This window comes from Hemitrygon akajei, chromosome 16 (genome assembly GCF_048418815.1).
Source record: "Hemitrygon akajei chromosome 16, sHemAka1.3, whole genome shotgun sequence".
NCBI classification, from domain to species: domain Eukaryota; kingdom Metazoa; phylum Chordata; class Chondrichthyes; order Myliobatiformes; family Dasyatidae; genus Hemitrygon; species Hemitrygon akajei.
Window position 1 is genome coordinate 65,613,469 of NC_133139.1, and position 22,793 is coordinate 65,636,261.

Consider the following 22,793-nt stretch of genomic DNA (forward strand, 5'->3'; position numbering starts at 1 on the left):
GTATCCTAGACCTCCTGACTGGGAGACCTCAGTCAGTCCGGATCGGGAGCAGCATCTCCAACACCATCACGCTGAGCACGGGGGCCCCCAGGGCTGTGTGCTCATTCCACTGCTGTTCACTCTGCTGACCCACGACTGTGCTGCAACACACAGCTCAAACCACATCATCAAGTTCACCGATTACACGACTGTGGTGGGTCTGATCAGCAAGATCGACGATTCAGCATACAGAAAGGAGGTGCAGCGGCTAACGGACCGGTGCAGAGCCAACTTGTCTCTGAATGTGAACAAAACAAAAGAGATGGTTGTTGACTTCAGGAGGGCACGGAGCGACCACTCTCTGCCGAACATCGGCTCCTCGGTAGAGATCGTTAAGAGCACCAAATTTCTTGGTGTTCACCTGGGAGAGAATCTCACCTGGTCCCTCAACACCAGCTCCATAGCAAAGAAAGCCCAGCAGCGTCTCTACTTTCTGTGAAGGCTGAGAAAAGTCCATCTCCCACCCCCCATCCTCATCACATTTTACAGAGGTTGTATTGAAAGCATCCTGAGCAGCTGCATCACTGCCTGGTTCAGAAATTGCACCATCTCGGATCCCAAGACCCTGCAGTGGATAGTGAGGTCAGCGGAGAAGATCATTGGGGTCTCTCTTCCCACCATCACGGACATTTACACTACACGCTGCATCCACAAAGCAAACAACATTATGAAGGACCCCACGCACCCCTCATACAAACTCTTCTCCCTCCTGCCATCTAGGAAAAGGCACCAAAGCATTCGAGCTCTCATGACCAGACTTTGTAAGTTTTTTCCCCCAAGCCATCAGACTCCTCAATACCCAGAGTCTGGACTGACCCCAACTTACTGCCCTCTACTGTGCCTATTGTCTTGTTTATTGTTTATTGTAATGCCTGCACCATTTTGTGCACTTTATGCAGTCCTGGGTAGGTCTGTAGTGTAGGTTTTTGTGTTGTTTTATGTAGTTCAGTGTAGTTTTTGTATTGTTTCATGTAGCACCATGGTCCTGAAAAATGTTGTCTCGTTTTTACTGTGTACTGTACCAGCAGTTATGGTCGAAATGACAATAAAAAGTGATTTGAGTTGACTTGATGGTCATCTTCTGTGGGTCCTGCTGGGGCTCAGAATAGCTCCAAAACAGGACCTGCAATTGACCATGGCTGAATTGGTATACAGGCAGGCGTTCTGAGTGCCAGGTGATTTTATTCCTGATGCCACGACCACCTGGTCGGCCTGTCAGCAACATTCCTCTCCACCCTCAGTAAGTTCAATTCCTCACATATTCCTACCCCTCTCATGGTATACAGCACTCTTGGATTCCTGTTGACCTACATTACTCATTTGTTTCATCCGACATGACAACTCCTTAAAATGGCCCGTTCCGTGTTTTGGAACTGAAAGAAAAGAATTTATCAAAGATGAGAGGGGCAAATAGGAATGCATTTTCATAGATCGCCTTAAACTGGCCCACCAAAGTTTGCAGGATACCGCTATCACACCCTTGCTTTACAATATGACTATGAGCATGTCAGCACAACCAGAGGCCTCTGCTGTTCCTCCACCCATGGAACATAGGACCTGTGTTAGGCTGCTCACCCGAGCTCCGATCAGGCTCATAATTCCAGTTTCAGTGAGTTCTGGGCAGTGCCTGTGTAGGGTAACGTAATTGGCAGATATGCACATAATTCACAACCACCAATGGTATTCATTTGAAAAGGCTGTTCTGTTATTATGATGTAATTATGGAAAGGTATTTTACTGCTGTTTGCGTTCAGTTTTTGGTGTTCAATAAACTTGATAGAGGTACTTAAAATTATGAGGGGGCTAGATAGAGTTGACGTGGATATGCTTTTTCCATCCAGGGTAGGGGAGATTCAAATATGAGGACATGAGTTGAGAGTTAAGGTACAAAAGTTTAGGGGTAACACGAGGGGGAACTCCTTTACTCAGAGAGTTGTAGCTGTGTGGAACGAGCTTCCAGTAGAAGTGGTAGAGGCAGGTTCGATTTTGTCATTAAAAAAAAAATTGGATAGGTATATGGACAGGAATGGAATGGAGGGTTATGGGCTGAGTGCAGGTCGGTGTGACTAGGTGAGGGTAAGCGTTCGGCATGGACTAGAAGAGCCGAGGTGGCCTGTTTCCGTGCTGTAGTTTTTATATGGTTATATGTCATGGTTCACATCGATACCAATGACGTAGGAAGAAAGAGTGAGGGAGTGCTGAAGAATGAATATAGAGAGCTTGGTAAGAAGTTAAAAAGCAGGACCTCGAGGTGGTAATCTCAGGATTGCTGCCTGTGCCACGTGCCAGTGAGGGTAAGAATAGGATGCTCTGGATGATGAACACATGGCTGAGGAACTGGTGTTGGGGGCAGGGTTTCAGATTTCAGGATCATTGGGTCCTCTTCTGAGGCAGGTGGGACTTGTAGAAGAGAGATGGGTTACACCTGAACTACAGGGGGACTAATATCCTTGTAGGGAGGTTTGCTAGTGCTAATGGGGGAGGGTTTAAACTAGATTTGCAGGGGGATGGGAACCAGAGTGTCGGAGTGGATGATGGAGCAGGGGTGAAAATAAATGATGTTAAAGGCTCATGCAAAGTCACAAATAGAAGGGTTGTGTGTGGTGGTATTAATGTTCACAAGCGTGTCTATTTCAATGCGAGGAGTATTGTGGGGCAGGCTGATGAGCTGAGGGCATGGATTGACACGTGGAATTATGACAATTGTAGCCATTAGCGAAACTTGGCTACGGGGGGGGGGGGGGGGGTGGTGTGGGCAGGACTGGCAACTTAATGTGCCAGGGTTCCGATGTTTCAGACATGAAAGAGGCAGAGGGATGAAGGGTGGCTTTGCTAGTCAGGGAAAATATTACAGTAGTGCTTCAGCAGGACAGATTAAAGGGCTTGTCTACCGAGGCCATATGGGTGGAGCTAAGAAACAGGAAAGGTATGACCACATTAATGGGGTTGTATTATAGACCACCCAATAGTCAGCGAGAATTGGAGGAGCACATTTGCAGAGAGATATCAGATAAATGCAGGAAACATAAAGTTGTGATAGTAGGGGATTTTAATGTTCCACGTATTGAGTGGGACTCCCATACTGTTAAAGGTCTAGACGGGATAGAGTTTGTAAAATGTGTTCAGGACAGTTTTCTAAATCAATATATAGAGTTACCGACTAGAGAGGAAGCAATATTAGATCTATTAGGAAATGAGTTAGGACAAGTAACGGGAGTGTGTATAGGGGAATACTTTGGTTCAAGTGATCATAACACCATTAGTTTCAAGTTCATCATGGATAAAGATAGATCTGGTCCTTGGGTTGAGGTTCTAATCTGGAAAAAGGCCAAATTTGAAGAAATGAGAAAGGATCTAAAAGCATGGATTGGGACAGGTTGTTCTCTGGCAAGGATGTCGTAGGTAAGTGGGAGGCCTTCAAAGGAGAAATTTTGAGAGTGCAGAGTTTGTATGTTCCTGTCAGGATTAAAGGCAAAGTGAATAAGAATAAGGAACCTTGGTTCTCTGGGGATATTGGAACGCTGATAAAGAAGAAGAAAAGAGCTATATGACATGTATAGGAAACAGGGGGAAAATAAGGTACTTGAGGAGTATAAAAAGTGCAAAAAAATAATTAAGAAAGAAATCAGGAGGGCTAAAAGAAGACATGAAGTAGCTTTGGCAGTCAAGGTGAAGGATAATCCAAATATACAGGTATATTAAGAGCAAAAGGATAGTAAGGGATAAAATTGGTCCTCTTGAAGTGCAGAGTGCTCGGGTATGTATGGAACCAAAGTAAATGGGGCATATCTTATAATAGATTTTTTGCGTCTGTATTTACTGAGGAAATTGGCATGCAGTCAATGGAAATAAGGCAAACAAGTAGTGAGGTCATGGAACCTATACAGATTGAAGAGGGGGAGGTGTTTGCTATTTTGAGGCAAATCAGAGTAGATAAATCCCCAGGACCTGACAGAGTATTCCCTCGGACCTTGAAGGAGACTAGTGTTGAAATTGCAGGGTCCCTGGCAGATATACTTAAAATGTCGGTATCTATGGGTGAGGTGCCGGAGGATTGGAGGATAGCTCATTTGTTCAGTTGTTTAAAAAAGGCTCTAAAAGTAATCCAGGAACTTATAGGCTGGCAAGTTTGACGTCGGTAGTAGGTAAATTATTGGAAAGTGTAATAAGAGATAGGATCTACAAGTATTCAGATAGACAGGGACTTATTAGGGAGAGTCAACGTGGCTTCGAGCATGGTAAGTCATGTTTGACAAATCTATTAGAGTCTTTTGAGGAGGTTACAAGGAAAGTGGATGAAGGGAAGGCAGTAGATGTTGTCTACATGGCCTTCAGTGAGGCCTTTGACAAGGTCCCACATGGGAGGTTAGTTAGGAAGATTCAGTCACTAGGTATACATGGCGGCGTAGTAAACTGGATTAAACATTGGCTCAATGGGAGAAGTCAGAGAATGGTAGTGGTGAATTGCTTCTCTGAGTGGAGGCCTGTGACTAGTGGTGTGCCACAGGGATCAGTGCTGGGTCCATTGTTATTTGTCATCTATATCAATGATCTGGATGATCATGTGGTAAATTGGATCAGCAAATTTGCTGATGATACCAAGATTGGAGATGTAGTGGACAGTGAAGAAGGTTTTCAAAGCTTGCAGAGGGATTTGAACCAGCTGGAGAAATGGGCTGAAAAATGGCAGATGGAGTTTAATACAGACAAGTGTGAGGTGTTGCACTTTGGAAGGAAAAACCACGGTAGAACATACAAGGTCAATGGTAGGGCACAGAGGAGTGTGGTAGAACAGAGGGATCTGGGAATACAGATACAAAATTCCCTAAAAGTGGCGTCACTGGTAGATAGGGTAGTTAAGAGAGCTTTTGGTACATTGGCCTTCATAAATCAAAGCATTGAGTATAAGAGTTGGAATGTTATGGTGAGTTTGTATAAGGCATGGGAGAGGCTGAATTTGGAGTATTGTGTGCAGTTTTGGTCACCAAATTACAGGAAGGATATTAATAAGGTTGAAAGAGTGCAGAGGAGGTTTACAAGAATGTTGCCGGGACTTGAAAAATTGAGTTACAGAGGAAGGTTGAATAGGTTAGGACTTTATTCCCTGGAGCGTAGAACAATGAGGAGAAATTTGACAAAGGTGTATAAAATTATGATGGGTATGGATAGATTGAAACGAAGCAGGCTTTTTCCACTGAGGCTATGGGAGAAAAAAACAGAGGACATGGGTTAAGGGTGAAGGGGAAAAAGTTTAAAGGGAACATTGGGGGGGGGGGACTTCTTTACACAGAGAGTAGTGGGAGTATGGAATGAGCTGCCAGATGAAGTGGTAAACGTGGGCTCACTTTTAACATTTAAGAAAAACTTGGACAGGTACATGGATGAGAGGTGTATGGAGGGATATGGTCCATGTGCAGGTCAGTGGGACTAGGCAGAAAAATGGTTCAGCACAGCCAAAAAGGGCCAAAAGGCCTGTTTCTGAGCTGTAATGTTCTATGGTTCTATTATTCTATGTTGGGCTGGAGCCACGATCGGTCAGAGATGTGCAATATACTGGAGGTGGGACCATCATTCTTCAGTGGGTTATATGTTGGTTTGTTTTCTACATTGGTCTGTGTTTGATTATGTGTCAGGGTGGGTCCATCACTGAGGTTATCATTTTGTGGGTCTCTTTGGTCAAACTCCACACTGACCTTGTTCTGAGGTTCAGATTGAACCTGGGACAGTGGCACCATAAGGCGGCCACTCTGTACCACACACATTTTCAGCACCTCCTGAGTGCCAATATTTCAATATTTCAGACCTGTTTCCATAGCAGGATCTGAGTGAATTTCACTAACATTGAGATGAACTGAGATGGGAGCATTGGCATGGGAGGTCAGCATTGTGCTCGTAGGGCTACCCATGCTAAACAGGTCAAAGGGTAGAGGCCAGATGAAGCGTTATCCACCGGTTCTCCATGTTCGGGGGTTAAGCTCTGCACTAACCACCCTGACTGGTAAAAAAAGCAATTCTTACAGAAACAGCAGTGAGGAAACTTACACAGACAGATGGAGGAACTTCATTGCTGCTCTAAATGCCAGCGGTGTAACGGGCAGAAAGTACTATAGGGACAGTACAACACAGGAACAGGCCATTCAGCCCACAATGTAGTACCGAACTGATAAACTAGCTCAACTAACCTAATCCCTTCTTTCATTTATTATTATTGAAATACGGCGTAGAATAGGCCAATCCGGCCCTTCGAGATGCACTGGCCGGCAATTCCCCGATTTAAACCGAGCCTAATCACATGATAATTTACAATGACCAATTAACCTACCAACTGGTACGACTTTGGACTGTGGGAGGAAACTGGAGCACCAGGAGGAAATGAATGTGTTCATGGGAGGAATGTATAAAATCCTTACAGGCAGCAGTGGGAATTGAACCTGGGTCACTTGTACTGAAAAGTGTTGTGCTAACCACTATGCTACTGTGCCACCCCTGCCTATCCCTCCATCCTCGGCACATTCATATTCCTAATAAGAGGTTCTTAATCACCTCTATCGTACAGTATATGCCTCAACCATCACCTCTGGCATCACCCACAAAGCTCTGTGTAAAAAACCTTTCCCATATATCTCCTCTGAACTTGGTATCAGCCCAAAATGTAAATGTCAACTGTTTACTCATTTCCATAGATGCTGCCTGGCCTGCTGAGTTTCTCCAGCATTTTGTGTGTGTTGCTATCACCGTTACCATCAGGTGGAAGGTACAGAAGGCTGAGGCACACACTCAGCGATTCAGGCCTTCTACTGAAGTACGTCCAAGTTTATCCATCTTACTAATATTGAAAGTATTTTCTCTCTGTTCTAAAATGTGGAATGGGCCATCGTAAGGGGACCTCAGCAGATGTTGGTGAGCGTCATGGAGGACAAAACAAATGAGATGGAATGTGGGTCAACAGGAAACCAGGTGTGCTGTACACCCTGATGAGAGGCAGGAATAGGTACAAAGGAATTGAATTTACTGAGGAGGGTGGAATGCTGTTGAGAGGCCGGCCAGGCAGTCACGGTGTCAGGAATAAAATCACCTGGCACTTGTAATGGCTGCCCATATACCAATTCAACTGTGGACGACTGCAACTTCTCTTTGAGGGCTGTTCTGAACCCCAGCAGGACCCACGGGAGATGATCAGCCCAACACTCATCCACTGGGGAAGCCCTCAGAGCAGCCTTTGAGGAGTGGTGAAACTGCTCGGAAAGGCCATTGGACTGCATGTGATTCGCCAGAGTGTGATGTACCCTCACCCCGAGATTCTGGGTCATTGCAGCCCAGAGGTTTGATATGAATTGGGGATAGAGGTCAGAGGAAATATCAGACGGTGTACCAAACCGAGCTGACAAAAGCCTGAGCCACGTCGGTGGCCGTTGTTGATGCTGGAGAGACGACCCGTCTGCCTCGTGGTTCGATCCACCATGGTAAGGAGGGATGTAAAACTACGGGATGGGGAAAGAGGACCAACAAGGTCCACATTGACATGGTCAAATGTTGCTCAGGAAAATCAGATGATGCCAATGGCACTTGAACATTGCGGTTATTTTTTGCTGACTGGCATTCCCTACAGGCTGTAATCCGATCATGTACGTCCTTTCTAAGCCTGTGCCACACAAACTTTAGTGCAAACAGTTTCTGTCAGGCCACCTATGGAATCAGAAACATTTTGTCTCTAGTTTGTGGGCACTGTGGGGCAAGGGTGACCAGTTGAGATGTTGCACAGGAGAGAAACCCCAGCTTCTCCGAACCTAAGGTCAGCAAACTGCAGGCCCATGGCTGATATTCAGTAAGCCTGGGCCTCTGGGTCAGTAGTTTGGTCGGCTGCCATGCTGGCATACTCAACCCCTATGTGTATGGCCTCAGTGGGTGGCCGCGAGAGGCAATCAGCCACGGCATTAATTTTCCCGTTGATATGTGGTACATCAGTTGTGAACTCTGAGATGTAGTCCAGCTGGTGTTGCTGACTTGCACACCAAGAGTCTAAGATTTTGGCCATCACATCCACGAGGGGTTTGTGGTGCATAAACGCTGTGAAATGGCGACCCTCTAGAAGAAAATGAAAATGGCAGAGAGCCAGATGGAGCCTGAGAGGCTCATGGTCAAACATCCTGTAATTCCTTTCAGGTGGGAAGGAGCTGCTGATTGAAGAAGGGGCGCGGCTGCCACACGCCTCCGACCAACTGCTCGTGCCCAGCACACGCAGCATAGTCTGAATTGGAGTGGGGAAACCCATGGGGACAATGTACAGATAGCATTGAATTGAACTCTGAACTCTGACACCCCAACCTGTGATAGTGTTGTGTTACTGTGGCACCCCAGTCCAATCCAACATTGCAAAAGTTGTTGATTGCTGCAATTCCTCAGCATCAGGAAACAGCAACGAGAATCAGTTCCTCAAACCTGATCCAGCATCCATGGGATCACATCTGATCTGATTTTAACTGGAACTCTACAAGTGGCATAACTGGGGCAGAAAGTACAAAACCATTTCCCCATGGTGGAGGTGTCCACCACTACGGGTCACACACTCAGTGGCCATTTTATTCGCTACACCTGTATACCTGCTCGTTAATGTAAATATCTAATCCACCAATCATGTGACAGCAACTCAATGCATAAAAGATTGCAGACAGGGTCAAAAGGTTCAGAAGAGCATCTCCAAATGCACAACACATTGAATGTGAAGTGGGTCTGCTACAGCAGCAGAAGACCATGAACTTACATTTCGTGGCCAATCTATTGTGTACAGGAGGTAACTCATAAAGTGGCCACTGAGTGTAGGTGATTGGACAAAAAATATAAACAAGATGGATCCAACACAACATCACTCCTTGCTGTCCCCAGAGGCAAATTGCAGGCTGCAAATTTTCTCCACCACCCCCACCCCCATACATGGATGTTGATGCATATCGGTAGTTTCCTGCGCGATAACAAACTTTTAGCAGCTAACAGTGTGAGAGTGGCACCTCCGGGCCCGGATGCAGTCATTTTCCAGCCAGCCCTCCCAGCAGCAGCTCTTTGAAGGGTAGGAGCAGTCAGCGGGAGATGTGGGTGGTGTTAAAGTGGTTTCCACGGTACTCTAATGCTCTCACTCCCCATTCACACCGTGTCCTGTGTTCTCACTGCCCAGGGCTGATCTAAACATCAACCCAAGCCTTGAGCCCAATTTCTGTAAATTTCTTGTTTATCTCTTCAACATCCTTCTCACAATGGTTTTAGAGTAGCAGAGACAAAATTAATCGTTTACTGTATGTTGTTTGGACTGGGCGGTGACCATAATCTTCATTTGTTGAAGGATGTTAATTGTGTTTTCTTGATAAACCCTCAATGTTATGGTCACTATAACTGCAGAAGCCCAAATGTCAGTGAAACAAATAAAACTCATTCAGGACTTCCATTTGGAAGCTCCTCGCACAGTTTGAATCGTTCCAGCAGCTGGAACTCATGACTGAAACCCAGCAGGTCACGTATCATCTATGGAGGGAAATAGACAGTCGATATTTTGAGTTGAGACCCACTTCCAGACGGGAAAGTAAAGGGGCATTAGCAGGAAGGTGGGGAGGGGAGAGGAAGGGAAACAAGCTGGCAGGTGATAGGTGAGACCAGGTGAAGGGGAAGGTGAGTAGGTGGGATGAAGTAAGAAGGTGGGTGGGGGAATAGGTGGAAGAGGTAAAGGGCTGAAGAAGATGAAGGAATCTGATTGGAGAGGACAGAGGACCATGGAAGAAAGGGAAGCACAGAGGGAGATGAGAGGGATGTGATGGGGAGGTGAGAAGAAAAAGAGTAAGAGGGTAACCACAGGACAGGAAAAAGAGTGAAAGGGGAAGGGGGAATTATATGAAGTTACCATTCTCCCTCCTCTTGCTTCCCCTCCCTCCTTCTCTATTTTTCCATTCTGGTTACCCTCTTGCCCCTTCTCCTCACCTGTTCATCTCTCCCTCTTGTTCTTGTCCTTCCCTTTCTTCCATTGTTTTACCTTTACCCATTCTTTACCTCTTCCAATAATCACCCCACCAACCCCCGATTGCTCTGCTGGAGCTGGTGTGGGGTGATGGGCTGAATGGTTTTGGGTGCCACACAAGTCACTAACATGGCAATGACCACCCAGTGTCACGAGAGGGGCATCCGCCCAGTCACCTGGTTTTCCCAAGTGCTTGCTTCCAGAAAGCCCCGAGGATTTTGAAGTTCATCGTGTCCTGCCCTGGAGACTGATTTCTGTCAGTGGACTCTTCAAACCTCAGTACTTTTGTCCCAGCACAGGCTCATTCACAGCTTGAGTCCGAGTCTCAATCTGTGCCCCTCTCCAGGAATTCCACACCAGACCTCAGCCTCTCGTCTGCCCCCTCACATCTGTGTGATTAGATGTGGTAGAAATAGCTTTACTCTGAATGTAGCTCATGTTGTCTCTACCCATGATATATTTATGGGACAATGTGAAGGGAGCTTCATTCTGTATTTACCCCATGATGTCCCTGCCTCAGATGTGCTTGTGCTACATTGCAGAGGGAGATTTACCATGTATTTAACCCATGATATCCCTGCTCAGGATATGTGTTACTCTGTATTTAACCCACATAGTCACTGCTCTGGAAGTATTCGATGGGATAGTGTTGAGCAGCGGTTCCTAACCCTTTTTTATGTCATGGAGCCTGACCTTTTACCGAGGGATCCATGGACCCCAGGTTGTGAACTCCTGGTACAGAGAGATATTTAAATTGTATTTAACCCTCCCCTGCCCTGTCTCTCTACATTTGCTTTGTGACACGGAGTGGATGAGCAAATCCCCGCCCTCAATTAGTTGGAGTTTCTCAGCAAATCCATTTGATCCTTAATCTGAGTAAAAGTCAGGAATGAGTATTGTTCCAACTCTAACAATTGCTGGGTGAGAGGAATGTGCTGCAGGGGTGCTGGTTCAAAACTGATAGTACATTTATTATCAAAGTATGTAGACATTATAGAACCTTGAGATTTATTTCCCAACAGGCAGCCACGAAACAAAGAAACCCAAGAACAAACTACATATATATATAAGAGAAGACTGTCTAACACCCAATATGCAGAAAATAAAAACCACGTCATACCCATAAAAAATAAAAGTATAAAATCACTCATAAAGAGAAGACAATGTGCAATGAAAAACAAACATCATACAGACAGTGACCACAAACAAATAGTATTACTGAACTGAAAGAGAGTCCCAGAGTCCAGCGTAGAGCTGAGTAAACGCTGTAGAGCAGCGATCAGAACCGGCTCATACCCTGCTTCAGGCCTGAGCTTTTCAATCTGTCCCGGTGCTGATGTCTCCGTCCGAACAACAAGTTCTGCCATACGGTTACACGGACTTTGCCATCTTGATTCAGCCTGTAAATCTGCGTCCGCACATCGTGTTCAATGGTGTTGATCTGCTCTGGTGCCTGAACCCCGTGGCTTCGATTCAGCCTATTCCCGACCTTTCACACTCTTCCACTCTTTTGTTGACGGGTCTGCCACCTCGCCTCTCCTCAGTTCTGCCACATCGAGTTGCCTCCTATTCCAAAGGGAAGTTATAGACAATTACTAGAGATGATTGTAGTATTTGTCATCATACACTCCCTGGGAATTCATTTTCTTGCAGCCATTTATGCAACATAAACAAATGCGATAGAATTTATGAAAAACTATAAATAACAAAGAATGACGAAGAACTGAGTGCAAAAGAATTCAAATCATGCAAATAACAAAAAAGTAAATATATAATACAGAGAACATGAGATGTAGAGTTCTTGAAAGTGAGTCCATAGGTTGTGGAATCAGTTCATCATTGAGGAGAGTGAAGTTATCCCTGGTAGTTTAGGAGCCTGATGGTTGCTGGGTAATAACTGTTCCTGAACCTGGTGTTGTGGGATCTAAGGCTCCCGTATCTCACCATCCAGGACTTCCCCTTTTCTCAATAGTCCCATCAACAAAGCAGTACAGAGCCTGAAGACCCACACTCAATGTTTTCCAAACAGCTGCCATCAGTCCTGTCATCAGGTTTCGGAAATGTCCATGAACTCACGAATACTATCTCATAACACCTTAATATTTATCACTTCAAAGTTCAAAGTAAATTTATTATCATAGTATATGTAAGTTACCATGTACTATCCTGAGATTTATTTTATGAAAACATTTACAAGAAAATAAAGAAATACAGAAAAATTTACATAAAACTCTACATAAACAAAGACTGACAAACGACCAATGTGCAAAAGAGTGCAAATTGTTTGTCACGCCACCAGATTCAGGAACAGTCATTACCCTATAACCATCAGCCTCTCGACCCAGTGTAGATAACTTCAACAGGTGATGTGGAGTCATGTGAGCTTTGGACACCAGTGTCAGAAGTCAATACCGGTGGCTGGATTTTGGTCACTGAGAACAAAGCACTGACACTCCTGTGTTCAATGCCATCAATCCAAAGAACGGTTTTGCCCATCTCAGGAGGTGGGGCTATTAACTCTCTCTCCCTCCCACGGTTGTCATCAGCCCTGGCTACATTCAGTATTGGGGTGTTGTGTTCCAAGAGAGAAGGAGTAAAAATGATGGAACAAAAGTCTAACTGCTTCATTTTCTTTCTTCTAGTTATCTTCCGAGACATTCTGTCCCAAGAACACAAGTGTCAACCAGGTTATCAATTTGATCCGTCACAAAACAAATGTGCGGGTGAGTTTTAAATTCCCTCAGTTGACTGAGTTTGGTTGAGGTTTAAGTTGATGATACAGTCCAATTAATGGTTTCAATGAATGTACACTCAGTGCCCACTTTATTAGATACACATGTACACCTGCTCATTAATGCAAATGTCCAATCGACCAATCATGTGGCAGCGACTCAATGCACAAAAGCATGCAGACATGGTCAAAAGGTTCAACTGTTGTTCAGACCAAATGTCAGGATGGGGTAGAAATGTGATGTAAGTGACTTTGGCTGTGGAATGATTGTTGATGCCAGACAGGGTGGTTTGAGTATCTCAGAAACTGCTGATCTCCTGGATTTTCACACACAAGACTCTAGAGCATCCAGTGAATGGCAGTTCTGTGAGAGAAAACACCTTGTAATGAGAAAGTGTTATGTTTTGTAACTCTGAAACATAAAACTAATTAAAAGCAAAACCACAGAGACACAGCTAGGGATAACTCAAATACATTTTGTTTCACTTAAAAGATCCAGAACACTTAATCAAAGAATATATTTACAATATTACTCTAATTACTCAGAGCCATGGGTAACTCATGTGCGTTTAATTTTGTTTTTACTTTAGTGAGACATGCAAATATGATGTGGTAGCATGATGACGTATGCCATTCACATTAATTTTTAAAAATAACCCAGACTTAATTATTTAAGTGAACAAAAATACTTAATCATAGAATATATTTACAAAAATCTCAAATATTTCTGAGATATTAAATACACATCAGAAAGATCAGAAATAATTTATTTTCCACTCTATATCTCTAAATAAAATATTTATTTATTTAGAGATGTAGAGTGGAACAGGCCCTTTTGGTCCAATGAGCCACACTGCAGCAACCCATCTATTTAATCCTAGCCTGATCACAGGACATTTTACAATAACCAATTAGCCTACCAACCAGTACGACTTTGGACACTAGGAGGAAACCACAACACTTGGAGGAAATCCACACACTCCTGGGGAGAATGTACAAGCTGCTCCCAGACAGTGTCGGAATTGATTTCTGAACTTCGGAATGCACTGAATTGTAATAACGTTGGGCTAACTGCTCGCTACCTTGGCGCCCCAATGTTATTTTCTAAGTTCCATCAACTACAAATAGAATCCACTTGTAATGAAGAGAAAAATGTTTACGATTGTATAAAATGTTTCCTCTTTACACAGATATCAATGAATGTGAAACGATTTCATGTGGACCTCGCAAAAAGTGTTGGAACACAATTGGTTCTTTCAAGTGTCAATGCAAGGATGGGTACTATGCAATCAATCAGGACTGTGAAGGTGAGGACTTTAAGTAACTATGAAATCAAGAATACATTTCAAGATCTGAATTACTAGTTGTGAATGTGTTAGAGACTATGAATTCAACAAAATTACGGGGGGTATATTTTCGATAGGAAAAATGTGAACAGGCTTTTTCCACTGAGGTTGGGTCTGTCTACAGTAAGAGGTCATGGGCTAAAGGTGAAAGGTGAAAAGTTTCAGGGGACATGAGGCGAAACTTCTTCACTCAGAGGGTTGTGAGAGTGTGGAATGAGCTGTCAGCACAAGAGGTGCATATGAACTGGATTTCAACATTTAAGAGAAGTTTGGATAGGTAAATGGAAGGTACGGGGATGCAGGGCTATGGGCCCAGGTACCGGTCGATGGGAGTAGGCCGCTTAAAAGGTTTGGCACCTATTAGATGGGTCGAAAGGCACCCTTCTGTGCTGTACAGTTTGGGGTGTCAGAGTTTGGAGTCAAATTCCAGTGTCCTCTTTTCTTTCTTTTTAAATCTTTTTATTAATTTTTAAGCAAACATAAATGAAACATGAATACAGAGAGTTTGAGAGTACATAGTTGATTGTTTAAGTAGACATTCAAATATATGATAATCAATATATAATAACCTCCCAAACTCATAGTACTTATGAACAAAAGAAATAATTTTTTTTTTAAAAAACCAAAAAAAGGAAAAAAAAACACTAACCAACATGGGCCATTGCATAATGTCAAATATATACAGTAGTGCCAATAACTCCGAACCTCCATCCAAATAATTAAGGATAATAGAAGTGAGATTTAGGAAAAGACAATTTAACTCATATGAAAATGTTGAATAAATGGTCTCCAAGTTTCTTCAAATTTAACTGAAGGATCAAAGACAACACTTCTAATTTTTTCTAAGCTCAAACAAGAGATAGTTTGAGAAAACCACTGAAATATAGTTGGAGGATTAATTTCTTTCCAATTCAATAAAATAGATCTTCTAGCCATTAATGTAACAAATGCAATCATTCGTCGAGATGAGGGGGATAAACGACTATTATCCGCCATTGGTAAACCGAAAATTGCAGTAATAGGATGCGGTTGGAAATTGATATTCAGAACTATTGAAATAATACTGAAAATATCTTTCCAGAAATTTTGCAAACAAGGGCAAGACCAAAACATATGGGTCAATGAAGCAACATCAGAATGATATCTGTCACAGGTTGGATTAACATAAGAATAAAATCGAGCAAGTTTATCCTTAGATGTATGAGCTCTAAGTGCAACCTTAAATTGTATTAGGGCATGTTTAGCACAAATAGAAGACGAATTGACCAATAGTAAAATTTTCTCCCATTGCTCAGTGGGTATAAGACAATGACGTTCTTTTTCCCATTCCTTCTTAATTTTTTCTGATACTTCTGGCTGTATTTTCATGATCATATTATAAATGACAGCTACTAAACCCTTCTGACAAGGATTCAGAGCTAAAATTCTTTCCGTAATGTCCGATGGACATAGTTTCGGAAAAGACTGTAACTCATTATTCAAAAAATTTCTAACTTGCAAATATCTAAAAAAATGAGTTTTAGGTAAATTATATTTATTAGATAGCTGTTCAAAGGACATAAAGCTATCATCTAAAAATAGATCACGAAAACATGTTATACCTTTTGTTTTCCATAAAACAAAAGTTTGATCCATAAAAGAGGGCCGAAAAAAAAAGTTAGATATTATAGGGCTTGATAAGATGAACTTATTCAAACCAAAAAATTTACGAAATTGAAACCAAATTTGCAATGTATGTTTGACTATAGGATTAGTTATTTGTTTATTCAATTTAGATAAAGAAAAAGGAAGTGAAAATCCTAAAATTGAAAACAATGTAAAGTCTTGTACAGATTTACATTCCAAATTTACCCATTGTGGGCAAGCTGCTATAGTCGATTCTTGTGTCCAAAATATTAAATATCAGATATTAACTGCCCAATAGTAAAATCGCAAGTTTGGCAAAGCCAAACCGCCCTCCTTCTTAGGCTTCTGTAAATATTTTTTGCTTAGTCTAGGATTTTCATTCTGCCACAGATAGCAAGATATTTTGGAGTCAATAATATCAAAAAAAGATTTAGGAATAAAAATTGGTAATGCTTGAAATAAATATAAGAATTCTCCAGGAATTCCACGCCAGACCTCAGCCTCTCGTCTGCCATCTGACATCCGTTTGATTAGATGTGGTAGAGATAACTTTACTCTGAATGTAGCTCATGTTGTCTCTGCCCACGATATATTTATGGGACAATGTGAAGGGAGCTTCATTCTGTATTTACCCCATGATGTCCCTGCCTCAGATGTGCTTGTGGTACATTGCAGAGGGAGATTTACCATGTATTTAACCCATGATATCCCTGCTCAGGATATGTGTTACTCTGTATTTAACCCACATAGTCACTGCTCTGGAAGTATTCGATGGGATAGTGTTGAGCAGCGGTTCCTAACCCTTTTTTATGTCATGGAGCCTAACTTTTTACCGAGGGGTCCATGGACCCCAGGTTGTGAACTCCTGGTACAGAGAGATATTTAAATTGTATTTAACCCTCCCCTGCCCTGTCTCTCTACATTTGCTTTGTGACACAGAGTGGATGAGCAAATCCCCAACCTCAATTAGTTGGAGTTTCTAAGCAAATCCATTTGATCCTTAATCTGAGTAAATGTCAGGAATGAGTATTGTTCCAACTCTAACAATTGCTGGGTGAGAGGAATGTGCTGCAGGGGTGCTGGTTCAAAACTGATAGTACATTTATTATCAAAGTGTGTAGACATTATAGAACCTTGAGATTTATCTCTAACAGGCAGCCACGAAACAAAGAAACCCAAGAACAAACTACATATATATGTAAGAGAAGACTGTCTAACACCCAATATGCAGAGAATAAAAATCACGTCATGCCCATAAAAAATAAAAGTATAAAATAACCCATTAAGAGAAGACAATGTGCAATGAAAAACAAACACCATACAGACAGTGACCACAAACTAATTGCGTTTCTGAACTGAAAGAGAGTCCCAGAGTCCAGCGCAGAGCTGAGTAAACGCTGTAGAGCAGCGATCAGAACCGGCTCATACCCTGCTTCAGGCCTGAGCTTTTCAATCTGTCCCGGTGCTGAAGTCTCCGTCCAAACAACAAGTTCTGCCAAACGGTTACACCGACTTTGCCATCTTGATTCAGCCAGTAAATCTGCGTCCGCACATCGTGTTCAATGGTGTTGATCTGCTCTGGTGCCTGAACCCCGTGGTTTCGATTCGGCCTATTCCCGACCTTTCACACTCTTCCACTCTCTTGTTGATGGGTCTGCCACCTCGCCTCTCCTCAGTTCTGCCACATCGAGTTGCCTCCAATTCCAAAGGGAAGTTATAGACAATTACTAGAGATGATTGTAGTATTTGTCATCATACACTCCCTTGGAATTCATTTTCTTGCAGCCATTTTCTGCAACATAAACAAATGCAATAGAATTTATGAAAAACTATAAATAACAAAGAATGACGAAGAACTGAGTGCAAAAGAATTCAAATCATGCAAATAACAAAAAAGTAAATATATAATACAGAGAACATGAGATGTAGAGTTCTTGAAAGTGAGTCCATAGGTTGTGGAATCAGTTCATCATTGAGGAGAGTGAAGTTATCCCTGGTAGTTTAGGAGCCTGATGGTTGCTGGGTAATAACTGTTCCTGAACCTGGTGTTGTGGGATCTAAGGCTCCTGTATCTCACCATCCAGGACTTCCCCTCTTCTCAATAGTCCCATCAACAAAGCAGTACAGAGCCTGAAGACCCACACTCAATGTTTTCCAAACAGCTGCCATCAGTCCTGTCATCAGATTTCTGAAATGTCCATGAACTCACGAATACTATCTCATAACACCTTGTTTGGTAATTAGTTAATATTTATCACTTCAAAGTTCAAAGTAAATTTATTATCATAGTATATGTAAGTTACCATGTACAATCCTGAGATTTATTTTATGAAAACATTTACAAGAAAATAAAGAAATACAGAAAAATTTACTTAAAACTCTACATAAACAAAGACTGACAAACGACCAATGTGCAAAAGAGTGCAAATTGGTTGTCACGCCACCAGATTCAGGAACAGTCATTACCCTATAACCATCATCCTCTCGACCCAGTGTAGATAACTTCAACAGGTGATGTGGAGTCATGTGAGCTTTGGACACCAGTGTCAGAAGTCAATACCGGTGGCTGGATTTTGGTCACTGAGAACAAAGCACTGACACTCCTGTGTTCAACGCCATCAATCCAAAGACTGGTTTTGCCATCTCAGGAGGTGGGGCTATTAACTCTCTCTCCCTCTCATGGTTGTCATCAGCCCTGGCTACGTTCAATATTGGGGTGTTGTGTTCCAGGAGAGAAGGAATAAAAATGATGGAACAAAAGTCTAACAGCTTCATTTTCTTTCTTCTAGTTATCTTCCAAGACATTCTGTCCCAAGATCACCAGTGTCAACCAGGTCATCGATTTGATCCATCACTAAACAAATGTTTTGGTGAGTTTTAAATCCCCTCAGGTGACTGAGTTTGGTTGAGGTTTAAGTTGATGATACAATCCAATTAATGGTTTCAATGAATGTACACTCAGTGCCCACTTTATTAGGTATACATGTACACCTGCTCATTAATGCAATGTCCAATTGACCAATCATGTGGCAGCGACTCAATGCACAAAAGCATGCAGACATGGTCAAAGGGTTCAACTGTTGTTCAGACCAAATGTCAGGATGGGGTAGAAATGTGATGTAAGTGACTTTGGCTGTGGAATGATTGTTGATGCCAGACAGGGTGGTTTGAGTATCTCAGAAACTGCTGATCTCCTGGATTTTCACACACAAGACTCTAGAGCATCCAGTCAATGGCAGTTCTGTGAGTGAAAACACCCTGTAATGAGAAAGTGTTATGTTTTGTAACTCTGAAACATAAAACTAATTAAAAGCAAAACCACAGAGACACAGCCAGCGATAACTCATGTACATTTTGTTTCATTTAAAAGAACCAGAACACTTAATCAAAGAATATATTTACAAAAATCTCAAATATTTCTGTGATATTAAATACACATCAGAAAGATCAGAAATAATTTAATTTATTTTCCACTCTATATCTCTGAATAAAATATTTATTTATTTAAAGATGTAGAGTGGAACAGGCCCTTTTGGTCCAATGAGCCACACTGCAGCAACCCATCTATTTAACCCTAGCCTGATCACAGGACATTTTACAATAACCAATTAGCCTACCAACCAGTACGACTTTGGACACTAGGAGGAAACCACAACACTTGGAGGAAACCACAACACTTGGAGGAAATCCACACACTCCTGGGGAGAATGTACAAGCTCCTCCCAGACAGTGTCGGAATTGATTTCTGAACTTCGGAATGCACTGAATTGTAATAACGTTGGGCTAAGCACTCGCTACCGTGGCACCCCTGATGTTATTTTCTAAATTCCATCAACTACAGATAGATTCCACTTGTAATGAAGAGAAAAATGTTTACGATTGTATAAAATGTTTCCTCTTTACACAGATATCAATGAATGTGAAACGATTTCATGTGGACCTCGCAAAAAGTGTTGGAACGCAGTTGGTTCTTTCAAGTGTCAATGCAAGGATGGCTACAATACAATCAATCAGGACTGTGAAGGTGAGGACTTTAAATAACTATGAAATCAAGAATACATTTCAAGATCTGAATTATTAGTTGTGAATGTGTTAGTGACTATGAATTAAACAAAATTGTGATGGGTATATTGTAGATAGGAAAAATGTGAACAGGCTTTTTCCGCTGAGGTTGGGTCTGTCTACAGCAAGAGGTCATGGCTAAAGGTGAAAGGTGAAAAGTTTCAGGGGACATGAGGGAAACTTCTTCACTCAGAGGGTTGTGAGAGTGTGGAATGAGCTGTCTGCACAAGAGGTGCATATGAACTGGATTTCAACATTTCAGAGAAGTTTGGATAGGTAAGTGGAAGGTACAGAGTTGGAGGGCTATGGGCCCAGGTACCGGTCGATGGGTGTAGGTCGTTTAAAAGGTTTGGCACCTACTAGATGGGTTGAAGGGCATCCCTCTGTGCTGTTCAGTTTGGGGTGTCAGAGTTTGGAGTCAAATTCCAGTGCCCTCTGTAAGGAGTTTGTACAGAAGTCTGGGCAGGGTCGTGGAGATGAAATTTAACTCTAATAAGCATATATAGTAGGATCCTAGAGAGTATTGAAGGTGAAGGGACCTTAATGTGTAGTCGAGCAATGCCTGAAGTGTTTCTCGGTCTGCACAGATATCGATGAATGTAATTCCTCTCCGTGTGCCCGTGAAGCAACTTGTCAGAACACAGATGGTTCATTCCAGTGCATCTGCAGCAGAGGTTTTCAGTCGTCTGAGAAGGCTGGCTCCAATGGAAGGAGGAGCTGTAAAGGTAATGACCGTAAATTACCATGACATAGAATAAAGGTCAAATTGGCAATCTCCAGGATGACCAAGGTCAAAGTCAAAGTTCAGTTTATTGTAATATGCACAAATGTGTGTATGCACTCGTGCAATGTAAAACTTACTGAATGGCCTAATTCTACTCCTATGTCTTTTGATCTTTTGGTCTTACCGCAGCAGCATCACAGGCACATAGCATCATATAAACGTCATTCACAACTCTCTGATTAATTGGTGCATTGGCTAATCGGAGAGCTGCTTCTTTGGGAGAACTCTGAAAGAACAAAAACTAATTGTGAACATTGCCAGTATTCCCTTTGGTTACCTGGGACATTATATGCCATTTAATTGGGGCAAGACACAGCCATTAATACATGGCTCCAACAGAATCAAAATCAAATTCCGGTTGACTGTCACTGACATATGTCATGAAATTTGTACAGTACAGTGCAATGCATAAAATATAAGTTGGAGTCAGAAATATATATTAGAAAATTAAATACACTTGAGCAATAGTAGCAAGGTAACATTCATGGGTTCATTGTCTGTTCAGAAATCTGATGGCAGAGGAGAAGAAGGTATTCCTAAAAAGTTGGAAGTTGTCTTCAGGCTTCTGTACCTGCTGAATGATGGCAGTAGGAGAAGAGGGCATGTCCTGGGTGACGGGGTTCCTTAATGGTGGATGCCACCTTTTTGAAGCAGCACATTGTCAAGATGTCCTAAATGGTATTGAGGTTAAAGCCCACAGGAACCGGCTGCATTTCCAACACTTGACAAGTTTGTCTGCTGCTGTGCAGTGGCCCCTCCATACTTGATGGTGATGCAGCCAGTCAGAATGCTCTCACTCGTACATCTGTAGCAGTCTAACTGTTAGCTCCGTCCACGTGTCTTTCTACCACAATCCTCAAGGCTTCTTGTCAGAAAAAAATCAATGAAATATTTGTTCTAACAAGGGTTGGCTCAATACTAAACAACATGCCTGTGTTTTGATCCATCCAGACACTTCGAGTCCACTTGTAACATAGAGAAAATAGTGCTTACAGTTGTGGGGATTTTGTCTGTTCACACAGATATTGACGAGTGTGAATCCTCGCCCTGTGACAAACATGCAACTTGTAACAACACAGTGGGTTCGTACCAGTGCCACTGCATTGCAGGGTTTCCTGCGACCATCAACCTTGCATCAGGAAAAGTTTGAGAAGGGAAGGACTTAATATAACCATGAAATAGAGAATCAATGCCAAGTAGGGGTAGTCATTGACAATCCTACACATTACTGGGAGTGAAGAAGAATATCACAGGCACTGCTCTGTACAAGTCCCTCAGTAGAATTATTGTGATGGCTGTGGAGTTCACGACCTGCTGAGTTCCTCCAACATTTCATGTGTGTCTGCCATTTCGTTCTGTTTGCTTTGACAGTTCTTATAATCAGTGTTTGTGAAATGAATTTATTAACCAGTCATGTTCCTTTCCAAAAAGCTGATAGTGTAATGCATTGTCAGGGAGCAAGTCTGTTCAGAGTTGGCATCTGTAGCAGACATGGTGGTTACGATCTCAGTCCTGGATCCCAGACTCTCACATGGACCAACAACACCCCATCAGAGCTGGTTCAGTGAGGAGCTGAGAAATCCATGGGGACATGACTATGATCGTGAGATGGAGGAAAAATTCAGAGATGGACCATGTAAAGATGAGAGCAGCTTTGAAATTGGCAGCGAATATGATAAAGTTTGTTCGTTCTTTATGGGTATTGAAAGCAGCATTAATGCAGTCCCAGATGGACTGGAGAAAGTGTTGAGGGAGGTGGTCTTGTCTGGACTGAAGTAACGTCTCTTCCTCATGTTCAACATGACAGATGGCTTCTCAATCCAATGAGCTACTAACCAACGCAGCCTTAAGCAGATGGGAAGCCAATGGTTCACTGATTCGGTTCAATCCTGGGTTGTCTGTTCTTTTACCCCGTCCACCGGTCTTTCTGTGTGAATCTTTAAGGCCTTTTACAAGGAAACCAATAAATCGTTTGTTCCAACAAGTGCATCATCTATGTTTAAGCAACATGAGAATGCTTTGCTCCATGAGTCCATGTGTAACAAGGAGAAAACAGTATTTACCATTGTGAAGGAATTTGTCTGTTATCACTGACAATTCTACAGGTTCGTCCTGCAGATTCCAGGGAGGAATGAAGAAAATCACGGGCACTGGTCTGTGCACGTCCCACAGGAGACTCACTGTGATGACTTTTGCTTTCATAAC

At 42.6% G+C, this 22,793-nt stretch overlaps 1 protein-coding gene across 2 annotated transcripts in view; it reads left to right on the forward strand.

Annotated features, from left to right (window-relative positions):
• The window catches only part of LOC140740134 (uncharacterized), a 187,924-nt gene that overhangs the window by 152,055 nt on the left and 13,076 nt on the right, over positions 1-22,793 (forward strand). For both annotated transcript variants that reach the window (XM_073069068.1, XM_073069069.1), the window contains 5 exons: positions 12,682-12,762; positions 13,961-14,077; positions 18,532-18,612; positions 19,650-19,766; positions 20,392-20,529. In XM_073069068.1, the coding sequence (XP_072925169.1) occupies positions 12,682-12,762; positions 13,961-14,077; positions 18,532-18,612; positions 19,650-19,766; positions 20,392-20,529 (534 nt within the window). The remainder of the gene's footprint in view (positions 1-12,681; positions 12,763-13,960; positions 14,078-18,531; positions 18,613-19,649; positions 19,767-20,391; positions 20,530-22,793) is intronic.